At 44.3% G+C, this 12217-nt stretch overlaps 1 protein-coding gene across 6 annotated transcripts in view; it reads left to right on the top strand.

Moving 5' to 3' along the window:
• IQCA1 (IQ motif containing with AAA domain 1) overlaps positions 1-12217 on the top strand; it is a 101068-nt gene that overhangs the window by 64757 nt on the left and 24094 nt on the right. For all 6 annotated transcript variants that reach the window (XR_010368915.1, XM_064433505.1, XM_064433504.1 and 3 more), the window contains 4 exons: positions 1329-1435; positions 1641-1730; positions 8161-8222; positions 10657-10739. Coding sequence is in view for 5 of the 6 variants with exons in the window: in XM_064433505.1 (XP_064289575.1) it covers positions 1329-1435; positions 1641-1730; positions 8161-8222; positions 10657-10739 (342 nt within the window). In the remaining variant the exon portion in view is untranslated. The remainder of the gene's footprint in view (positions 1-1328; positions 1436-1640; positions 1731-8160; positions 8223-10656; positions 10740-12217) is intronic.

The following is a 12217-nucleotide window of genomic DNA, read 5'->3' as shown; positions in this document are numbered from 1 at the left end:
AAAGAGCAGCCAGTCTTGGATTAGCTAAAACTTGGATGTTAAAGCCTTTCTGAATTTGTACAGTGCCTTCAGCAGGCAAGGGGTACAGGGGAGAATATCAAATATAATATCTGTACAAATAGAATGTCTGCACAAAACTGATTCACAGAGGAGCCAACGTCTGAAAGTGGAAAACTGTCATTTCAAATCACTGGGAAATTGAATTAGCACACAGCTGGAGATTAGCTGTCATTTAGGAAGACACAATCAGGGCTTGAAAGGCAAGATATGAATTGTCTTCCTTCAAATTAGCTCAAGGAGTGTAGGAAAAAAAGAGGTGTTTCCATTAAAACCAGGCACTTAGAGAACTCAGATATGCACTGAGCTCGTCAGACTTCATTTAGTTTTCTTTCTAAAGAGCAAATTGCACTTTGCCTCAACAAAAATAATGAGCTGCACCTCAGGATCATTAGGTACTTTATCATAAATAGCTTTTTTTCCATCCCCAGTTCCACAAATTCCCTGTGACTGGGTGTAAGTTCTCCTTATTGCTTTTTGTTTTCACAGCACTTCAAAACAGAGGGGCTGGATCAGGTGGGTCTTGTCTCTTTTGGGCTTAACTGCCTTTTAATTTCTGAATTGAGCTTAAAATCCCCTTAAAAAGTGAAGCCTCTGTGTGGCCATGCATCCCTTGTGGTCAGCTGCAGGTTATTGCTGTGTCACCCTTGCTGTCCCCTCCCTCTCTCCCACCTCCACGTGCTCAGGGCTGGTTTTATTCTTATTCCAGTGCCCCTTTTCCCATATTTCAGCCTCCTGGGAATGACTACAAAGGCCAGCTCCCCAGGATGCAGCATGGGGATGAGCCATGGGGAGAACAGGGAAATTTGTGGGTTGAATTAACCCCTTTCCTTTGGTCCCCAAGCCAAGTAACACTGGTGGAGAGCCCATCCTTCAGGGCAGGAGCCACCCCTGTGCCTTCTTCATGGAAAAGAGAAGCCCTGTGCTGTTAAATAAATAAAATAATTCTAACATCAGGCACGGGACAGGGAGATTGAGCACGCTCCAGGCTCTCAGCTTCACAGCCTCACTATCCCATTATCCTCCTGAATTCTGATCCCATTCTGCAACCCAGGGCAAAAGAAGAAATCCCTTAACCTCAAGATTTGCAGATGCTAACACAACAGGGCTCTGAACTTGGTGAGGGTCCCTAGAGCCTGCTGCTTTCATGCAGCTCATCATTTCATAAAAGCTGCCTACAACGACCCTTTCTTGTGCCTCCAGAAGCAGCTGGAGAAACCAATGGCTTCTGTAACTTTTCCCCCTTTTTTTTTCTTTCTTTTGGCTAACAGTCTTTTGGGAGAACAGAGATAACAGATCGGATTTTCTCCAGGATCATGACCCAGAGCTGATCAAAGGAGAGGAACGGGAAGAAGTGGAGGAGGAGATCAGAGTGCAGGTGTGCTTACAATAGCAAGAGGACACTGCTCACGTGCATTGCCTGGCTGTGTTTTTCTCCAGCTGTAAGAACTGGCCCTGGCACAGCCCTTCCCTCCTTCCAGAGCCCCTGCTACCTGTTCTTTGCTCGTTCAGCTGAACAACTGTCTGGGGTGAGGTGCAGACCAGAAAACTGAGGGACATTCCTCTGTGTTTGTCTTGAGCAGGTCGATGAAGTGATGCAGGAGAAGCTGCTGAGAGTCAAACAGGCTGTGGATGGAGAGACAGGTCCTCAGAGCAAAGCTGTCAAAGAGAAGGTGAGAGCAGCAAGGTGGGAGAATTGAGGGGCAGTCTCGATTCCATCAGTGCAAACCTCAGGGACAAACATGAAAATGTCGCCCCTAAACATTTACTGAGTCTCAAGTCAGGAACATCTGAAAATCTCTTCACCTGTGGGTGATTTCAGGGCCTTCTCCATTAGCTCTTGCTCTTTAACTTGTATAAATATTGCTAAGTGCAAGTTGAGCTATTCCAGAGATAAATCACTGCAAGATATTTCAGATTTTCACCCTCCTGACATCCTTGGATGCAGTCAAACAGCAAAATGGAAGCAATCCCTCTCTTTAGGGTGACCAGTTCAGATTAATAGTTTTCCAAGGAAAACAGGGATCTGGAGGCCAGTGAGTTTTCCAGCTGCTGGCTGTTTTCCTTCTGAATAAGGACTGGTTATTATGTTTCAAGACCATACACCAAAAAAATTCCTTCTGAATGTTTTGATGTAACCTTTCATTTGTCTGTAACACCACATAGATCACACACAGCCAGGTACTCATTAAGTTACTACATCCTATTGAAGGGCTTGGGAATTTGCAATTAAGCCAAGTTTATTTAGGCATAAGAAATAGTTTAAACCCTCCCCAAAACACAGCACATGTCATGTTCACATCTAGTTTTACAGCATTATCATACGAAGAATTCCACAGCTTGTGGTTCTCTAAAATTCCTTACCAAAGCATTTAAATTAGAGATCATGTCAGTGCAAAATAACTCAAAGCTTACACCCCACCACTCAATCAGCAGATCCACTTAAAACCCTCAGGGCAAATAGCCAACCCTAATCTCATGCTGTATTTCATTTCTGTAATACCTTTTAGCATGCAAATACTTGCTGTTGCTCTACTTCTACTCAAATTATCTTTAAAAATGCTCTTTCACCTGACAAACCTCTAGGGACAATCTAATAAGAAAAGACTGGGGCAGCTCTGAAAGCTGATCCCAATTGAATTCCTAAATCTGTTTCAAAAATAGTGGGGGCTTAAGACATACAGACAAAATATTGCAACAATCTCCCCCAAGTTTTCATGGGCAGACACATTTAGATCGGCTGGTCAGTGCCCTGCTGCAAAATGTCACACTGGAATTACAGAGCTTTATCTTAGGGGCTGGGTTGGGGGTTTTTGTCCCCTTCAATGTACTGTTGGAATAGCTTAGGGTGGAGGGAGATTATTCAACTTTTATCTTCCCAAGTTGTGCCAGTAGCCTGAGAGAATGAGGCAGGAAAAAAAAGTACTAATTAGATAATGGAAATTCCTTAAAGATTTCATCTAAAAAAAAACCCACCCAAGCCAAAACAGTTCTATTTGAGGGATGGGGAACGAAATGAAAGATGCAATGTTAGTCAAAATACATCTTCCCTGTGCAAAGCCATTTAAAATGTCCATTCAGCATTGGCAAAGCCTTTTTCCAATTAGTATTTGCATAAATATCTCAGCCATAAACCAAACCAGTGCATACCTGTGCACACAGACAGATCTGCTCTAGGATAACCTGCTCTAGATAATAAGAATAATATGAGCTGGAAAGTTTTGGAAATAGCTCATTAACTTATTATTTAGCAAAAAAAATCTCTAGCTTTTCAAGCCACATCTGAGGTCCCATATGTCTCCCCTCAGCTATGCAACACAAAATAACAGGTCCAGGTTCTCATTGTAGCCAGGACTGTGTCTGAGTTCACTGTGAAACATCCCCCTGCCAAAAGCAAAGGGGATATTCTGCATTCTCAAGAGAATTCAACATTCTTCAGAGCAATCAGACCTTCTCCTGCACTCTGGCAGTGGGCAAGGGGCAATGAAAGGGTAATTTCTTCAGGAGAGCTTTTACAGGTGGAATTTTGTGTCTAGGGACCATCATCCCAATTTCCTGATGCCACATTTGGCCATTCCCTCTGTTTTAGGGAGGGATTTCTTCTGCTCTCTTTGTCAGGGAATAATCCCTACCAGAGGTAGGTGTTCTGTGCTTTTCCAAGCCTTAAGATGAGATATTCACAAGTGAGAAAATTTCTGTCAAATCCATATTTAAAACAAAAAATCTGCCTGACTTACAGGAACCAATCTGAGTTTTAAAGGCCTTTTGTGGAGAATACAAGACATTTTAGAACTGGACTCTAAATGGAAATTTCTCCCCTCCAGTCAGTGTTCTAGACATCTCTGGTCTTAGATTTAAGAAAAACAATGTATAACATATCCAGGCCTAGCCAGAGCCACTCCTTTATTTCCATAAGTTCTTTATCACTGATTCTCAAGCCTTCAAATACCACTTACTGCTAAAAGCTGACACTTAGCCCTACCAAGAGCTCTTTGAGCTCCTGAAGAGGAGATTCTTTGGAGTTTCTTCCATTACCAAAATATCCCTTGTCCTCCTCCATCCCCACCATTCTCAGTGCTGAAATTAAGATTACTCACCTGCATGAACTATTCTCTCTATAAACTTTGTAAAACTACAAATCCTCCATTTGGCAGCTTTGTGGAAGAACAAACTTGGGTGAAAAAAATTGTTCTTCTCGTGACAAGAGCATCTGCAGAGCAGTAGACTGATGTGGAAATAGCAAAACTAATTAGACTGCAGCTAATACTCAACAAAGCACACTGCTGTTACTGGAGTCACAGATCCTGTGCCTCTTTCCAAGCTGGAAGCTCCCCACACCCACAAACTGTGCCACCCTTATGGCTCAGCACTGACAGGGGATGGAGCAGAGTGTCCTGTGTAAGAGACACACTTGGCTGGCCTCTGATTCTTCCAGAGAGCTCTTGGTGCCATGACTGTCACTGGAAAGGGGATGGGGACACAACAGAAACAGAGGAATGTGGGTCAGCTCTGCTCTAAACTGCATTTTCCTTCTCTTGGCACAGTGGCAGCTCATCCCCTGCCCAGCCAGGGCTCACCAAGCTGGGAGCACTGGGAAAGGACAGGCTGAGGAAGGGCTGGCAGGGAGATGTCCTCTGAGTGGGGAACATGGCAGTCACTGACCTGGAAGTTACATTTAAGAGCTTATCAGAGCTCTTTCTCTCAAGCCCATTGTGCTGCTTTTCCTGCTCTGCTCCCCCAAGGATTTATTTTTGATCCCCACTGCAGGTAAAGCAATGCATTGGAAATGAACACACCCACACATACACAAAGGCATGGCCAGAATTCAGGGGAAAAAAAGAAAAAAAGACACAGAAAACCCAGGAAAGGGGGACATGAGAACCTAAGTGTGGAAAACTTGCTTCTGGATAGGCCTCAACACAGCTTTGGAGATCCCTTTTTGGTGAAACTGGGCAGAAGCAAGAAAACCACAAGTGGCTGTGACAGAAATATTGATGAGAGAGAAATAGAAATAGAAATTAGAAAATAGAAAATAGAAATATGGAGGCTAGGAGAGAAGTTGGGTGAGAACTGAGGGAAGGCTGGGTTTGATTGCCAAGCCCTGCTGCATTTCCTGTAGCACCCAGAGCCCTCAGCCAGCTGTGGGAGCTGTCACCTCTTTGAATCCCAAATCCAGCAGGGATAGAAGATCAGAGTCCCTCATTCAGCAAGTTTATTTATTAATCACTAGGAACGTCTTTGTTTGAGCACTTTTTCAGAGTCACAAGCTGCTTGTTTTATCTCAGCACTGCCAGAACAGACTTCTCAACCCAGGCCCACTGCAAAGCTGCACTTGCTCAGCCTCCCATCTTAAACATGATCCAAGGAATCCCTTAAAAAACTGGATCAGCTGCTGCTGGTTTCCCTTAAACCACAGGAGTACTGCCCTCCTGTCCCTGTTCCCCAAGGGAACCTATGATAAACAAGGAGAGGGACTTGTTACAACAAGGGACAAGGAGGAATGGCTTCCAACTGAGAGTGGGTTTAGATGGGATATTGGGAAGGAATTCCTCCCTGGGTGGGTGGGGAGACCCTGCAGAGTTTTCCCAGAGAAGCTGTGGATCCCTGGAAGTGTCCAAGGCCAGGCTGGACAGGGTTTGGGGCACCCTGGGATGGTGGAAGGTGTCCCTGCTGGATTATCCTCCAAACCAGCCATTCCATGCCTCCATGACCTGTGGTGTCCATAGCTGCAGCCAGGACTTGTGAGATCCCAGCCAAAGGGTGCCACAGGTCCTCCAGTTTCAGCCATTCCCCTCAGGGAGACATTTGGATAGCCTCTCCCTCCTGGTGCCATGCCAGCAGCAGCCAGTGCTCTGGAATTTGGTCTGAAATCAGGTTCTTCTCTGCTCCAACCTCTGAGCTACCCAAAACATTTTGCTGAGCCCACAGAGCAGGAGAAGCCACCCCCTGGGCACGGGACACAGCCCAGTGTCCCTGCCAGCTGCCACCTGATGCAGCCCACCCCGTGGGAGTCAGCAAAGCAGGAAATCACCCAGTCAAGGGATGGCTACACAGGAGCTCAGCTGGCATTTCAGACAGAGCAGCGAGGAGATTTCCATTATAAATGAGCAGTGTGTTCACATTCATTAAACATTATCATTTCCTAAATAAAAGCAGTTCCCAGTAAGACATTTTGGAGACAAGCCATTGTCTACAATTCATATTTTCCCTTATCACATTTCAGCCTGTGCCAAATTCCCCACAAATGCTGTTGTTAATTAGGAAAACACATTTTTCCCCCGCACAGTTCATTTTTGTTTTGCTCTGGAGTTACTTTATTGGTGAAGCTGCCTTGAGGACAATACCAGTTGGCCAATAAATTCAACATATGCTTGCTGTCTTTACATAGGTTGAAACGAGCTTTTCTTCCCAGTCAGACACAAATATATGTAATTTCTAGCTTGTTGGAAGAGAAGTTAAAAAGACAAAACAGGAGGAACAGCAAAAATAAACCAGTGACAGCCTCAATATTTCCACAGTTGTTAAAACAGCATGGCATGTGCTTTCTTCTTCCCATTCCTTTTCTTCAAAACAAAACCCCCCTGGCACAATTGGATGAATATTTGCTGCCAAACTTATTTATGTAAAGAAACCCGAGGTACAGTTCTCCAAATACAGAGTTGTTTGCTTTATCCTAACCCAAAACATCTCCTTTTCTCAGTAGCTGATCCATGTAGTGCTGGGTTTAGGCTGCATTTTCATCTGCATTATCTTTGTGGCATCACAAACAGGAACAGGTGACTGAACCACAGGTTTCTTACATTGTGTCTATCCTTGAAAAACCAGAAATTGATGTATTCCTGAAGGCTGCTGATCTATTCTGTGAAAAAGCCCAGCATTTTCCAGATAATTGGATAGGATTTTTTTTAACTCAACAACACAGCCTCCAGAGCCCTGCAGAAGTATTCACTCTTATAAAAAAAGCAAAGTAAATGACTGTATTCCCAGGAAAGTGAACATAAACTTTTGGAAAGAATAAGCTGTCTTGTTCAACTAAGCATTTAAGCACGTGCTTAAATTTAAGCTGTTGGAGAAATCCCCTGGTGCACCAAGGTTTCTGTGTAAACAGCTCCACTGGAGCAGTGCTGAGGTGCTGTGCAGGACTGCAGCTCAGACACCACTGGTGGGCACTAACATGGATTAATGATGCCCTCTCCACACTGCTAATTATCCCTAACCATATTTATAGCTCCTGAGCTGTAATTAATGGAGGGGCTTGACAAGTCTGAGTCACATCTTCCTTATTTACGTTTACCAGGAGGTTTTTTTTTGTAAGTTGTAAAGAAATGAGGCACACGAGTCAAAATCTTTCTGTGGTGAAATTGTGGAGAAAAGATGAAAAGAGCAGGTTGTGTTTTTCTGACCTCTTCAGCTTCTTCCCTGAAGCATTAGGGAAGAGAAGGATGTCCAGTGAGTAGGAGGGTAGCCAGAGTCTCAGGAGCTTTTCCCCTCAGGGAAGCTGCTTAGATATTTTACTTCAATATATATCTATTTTTTAAAAAGGTATAAACAGACTCTCCAGCAGTTACTTGGACCCCACACCCTTTTCCTTCCTGCTTCCTTCTTGAGCAAGGGCCATGATACAACACCATATCCCCCCTCACCCACAGAACTGGGTTTCAGAAAAATCATGGTATAAGAATCATACAACTGGAAAAGGTCTCTGAGAGATCATCAAGTCCAGCTCTTAACCTGCACTGCCAAGGCCACCACTAAACCCAAGAGCCACATCCACACAGCTTTTAAATCCCTTCAGGGCTGGGGATTCCACCTCTGTCCTGGGCAGTTGTGCCAATAAAAATAAAAATTTAAAAAAAAAGAAGTCTAATATCCAAGCAAAAGGAAGGAAAGGAAGGAGAGAAGCTTCTTCCCTTGGAGCAAAATGACCCTGGGGTGCTTTCCTATGTAGCAGTGGCACTGCTGGTTAAGGACATGTTTTTTCCCTTTGGGCTACATTCAAACTCTGAAACACTGGCCATTCTGGCCCTCACCTTGCTGCAGTACATCAAAAAATATTTATCTGTGCTAAAGTCACTAATTCCTGCTTGCTTATATGGTCCTCAGGGAGACAGGACACCTGCAAAGAAAAAGATATCTGAGCTGGAGAAAGATCTGACTCCTGACAGGTAAGGAGAACCTCTCTGCTTTACATCTCCAGTATCAGCCTTGGTTTTCCTCACCTTCACCACCAGACACAACTTCAAATCCCCATTCTGCTGCCACTCACCACCAGGACCAGTCCCATCCCCTGCAGGCAGGTGAAGTGCAGTTGGCAGGGCTAAGCACCTGCAGCATTTCAGCAGGAGATTGGCCCTGGGTGCCTCTTTCCCCCTCTCTGCAGGTGCAGAAGCACCTGGCTGGTTTGTTGACTCTGAGATTTTCCATCCCAATAAGGGAGGCTGCAGACAGGCCCCTGCACTCCCCAAATCCCCTTAATGGGTGAGCTGTAGTGTATATGCCATAAATCAGTCTCATGGATCAGTAAGAGTCCTGGCAGACTTGAGGACCCTTGCTCTTCAAAGCACTCTTATTTTATTTGGAGTTTCTGAGAGGGTTTCTTCTTCTGCCCTGCCATTTTCAATGAGAGTGATGTGTTCCCTGATAATCCAGCCATTTTTCACCTGTGCACATCACCACAGGGAGCAGCTGATCCAGGAGCAGGGCTGGAGAACGGCACAGTGCCAAACACAATCAGTGAAATTCACCCCACAAAGCCATTTGTGCAAGAACAGCCAGACCTGGACTGCATAATTTGGGTGTTGGCACCACACAATCAGCCAGTGATCCCTTTACCTGCTTTAAAATAAATTTAAAAAATTAAAAATCACCTCCAAGCAAATATTTAAAACCCATATTTTATGGATTATAACAGAGCAGGACATGTCCTACAGAACAGTGCCAAAGCCTGATATATTCCCTGCTTTTAAAACTGCTCTTGACATACCTGCTTCTTTAGATATAAACTTACCATGCAGCCAGCTGAAAACATGAACATTTTAGCAGCTGGCTTTTTATCTGGCATTTTGGCTCCCTGGTTTGCTCTTACCTGCTGAGCATTTCAGAAATAACCCAGAGAGGGGATGAATAAATGAGGTTCAAAATCTCCCTTTTGGCCCAATGAAGGGGGCTCCAGTCAGCAAAGACTGGTCACATCACCCTCCCTTGCAGGGGACATGCATCATTTAACTGGCACAGTAAAAATAATAAACCAGGAAAAGTAGAAGTCCTGCTCCCACCAGAGCTGCCAGGTTAGTCCCATTCCACCTTCTGCCTGTTTTATGATGCATTCCCAACATAAAACCACTGAGGATGAAAGCAAGAGTCAGAGCAGCAAAATCAACCTTGTTGAAGGTGCATTAAATTTTGGATTTGCTTATTGCTACTCCTACATTAATTGTGCCACTAAGACTGCATAAACATAAAACTCCTCAGCTGAAATGGAAAAAAGGCTGCAGACCTCAAATTATACCTGTAGGTTTATTAGCCAGCTGAGAGGCACTATTAAATATATTTATTGTAGCCAGACCAGGACATCCCAATTAAGATAGGTGAGAAAGACAGAATAATTGAGGGGAAAGAATGTGAAAACTGTGGAAAAACACTGAGAGATCTAAAAGACTAAAATCATTATTGTTTATGCTGTCAATACACTGAGAATTTCCGACAGGTTTATTCAGTTTACATCATCCTGGAAGCAGTATTACTCTATAAAACCAAGTGCCAGAAGTGTCCTTGAAATTAATACTTAAAATTCCAAAAGAGAGCACAGAGAAGATCCACATCAATAGAAAACCACACACAAATTTAAGTGTTTTAACTCCTTCATTATTGGGATCTACTTCCAGCCACGAATGGAAATAGGGAGAAACTTCCACTAGGGAACTTTTGCCCATTTGATGGGATCCCAAACTGGTTTGGGTTGGGAGAGACACTAAAACCCATCCAGCGCCACCCCTGCCATGGTCAGGGACACCTTCCACTATCCCAGCTTGCTCCAAGCCCTGTCCAGCCTGGCCTTGGGCACTTCCAGGGATGGGGCAACACTTCCACTGGACATTTTTGCCCCAATCCCCCTCTGACCACAGCCCTGCAGGTGGTGGATCTGAGTGAGGTATTCCCAGTGTGTTCCCAGAGAGATGAGGCTGTCTGTTGCCAACACAATAAATTCCAAGAAGAATTAATGAATTAGTACTAATTGGAGAGCTGGGTGAACAGGTATAGTAGTGTTAGGATTGCCATTATTGTGTAATTTAAAAATAATTTCCCAGTAATTGATATTAATGAATGAGTCCATTACACAAGTCATAACTGATCTGGCACCACCTGAAATGGGTAAATGGAGTCAGCAGGAGAGGGGGACCCAGCCTGTGAGGGAGGGAGATTGCTCAGCACAAGACAGAAACTGTGCTTATTGATTTCACACTGATGGCACTAATCATGCTAGCTCTGAGCCACAGAGGGCATTTATAAAGCTGGGGAAACAAATAACTCCCAGGCTGGCTCAGTTCTGAGAGCACTGAGCTTTTCCTGACATTTCTGGGTGATGTCTCTTGCCTGTAGGGCCATTGAGTCCCTGTACCAGGAACTTGCAGAAGAAGGATTGCTCATCCAAGTCAAGAATGTGAATCTCTCTGACTACATTGGTAAGTACCCATTTTAGAGCAAACGTGGTGTTTGATCAAACCTCCAGCCCCTCCACCTTCACTGACCCCTATTTCAGTCAGGACTGAGTAAAAGTCACTGCACTTTGAATATCTAAAGCCAGGTATGCAAATCAAGGCTGCTCAGGAGCTTTCACTTCTGCTAATGAAGCCAGGACCTATTTGCAGAGCTGGTGTTTAACTCCAGGCAGCAACACCAGCAGCCTTGAAGGGTTGTGGATGTCACAGCCACTCTGAGGTGGAACCAGAACACCCTTTAAGGAGCCCTTGCCAGGCAGTGGCAAGACAGTGCCAGTCTAACAGAGCAGGGGTCATAATCCATGCAGAATATTTCCCAGAGAGCAGCAAAAATTGTACCTCCAGCTTTTGTGGTCTTTGGTAAAGACTCAGCCCCTTCCCTGCACCTCGCTGACTGCCCGTGAATTTTGAGCAGTGCTTTGAGGCATATCTGGACCTTCATTTGAGTAAGATGTGTCTCTGCCTAGTTCTGCATTTCACACTCCTCTTGTCTGGTTTCTGTTAGCTGCAACTGCAGCCAGACCTGCTTATCTATGCTCTACAGGGGGGGAAAAAAAAGGGTAAAAAAACCCCAAACCCCACATTTGCAGACTTTAGAGGGGTCTGACACCATGCCCACAAACATTTGGTGGCACACAGTGAAATCACAGTATCTTAAAAGCAAAAAAAAAACCAAAAAAAAACCAAGATTCAGGTGTTTCAAAGGCCATGGTTTGAATTTGCAGCTATCTGGAACCAGAAGTGCTACAGGCTGATAGTACAAGGCCAAGGCAGAAAGGACAAATTTTCTTCTATCACCCCCAAATGCCATGTTTATATAAACTCTTAGAAGCCCCAGTTCAGCCTCCAGAGCCTCTGCCCATTCCTCTGAAGAGCTTTAATTCTCTCAATTAAGTGTCCCATCCATTTCATGCTCATTAAAGACCACCAAGTAAAGGAAGATTTTCATTCTGCCTTTGTTCTCCCAACCTATCAAGGTCACTTTTGTCCAACAAACATTTCCCCCCCCCCCCCAACAAATGCTTTTAAAACACCACATCTCCAGCCATTTTTTGAAATCCAGAAAAACTCTCTAGAAGGGTCCAAGGACACAATCAAAGCCTGCAGAGAAAGAAGCCTTCATCTGCTGAGCCTTCCAGGGCTGGAGCCTAAGGAAGGTCACTTCCAGTTCCTGGGGAAAGGACAAAGAGTGGAACTGTGCTACACAGCCAGTAAAGGCACCGAAATGTCCCCCTCTATGACAAACTGACATCACTGAACTAATTTTCTTGGTGACCTTATCTAAATTAGTCAGAGAATATCCACTGTGATTTATGTGCAGTTGCAATTAAACCCTTTGATGCCTTCTAATTAAATCTGTGAAGATTAATTCCTATCCCGTTCTTTTGATTTCTCCTTAAATAAAAGATAAAACCTGAAATTAATTTTATTCTTGAGAGGGG

This window comes from Passer domesticus, chromosome 10 (genome assembly GCF_036417665.1).
Source record: "Passer domesticus isolate bPasDom1 chromosome 10, bPasDom1.hap1, whole genome shotgun sequence".
Taxonomy (NCBI): domain Eukaryota; kingdom Metazoa; phylum Chordata; class Aves; order Passeriformes; family Passeridae; genus Passer; species Passer domesticus.
The sequence above is the reverse complement of the archived record's forward strand: the minus strand, read 5'-3'. Positions and strand labels throughout refer to the sequence as shown.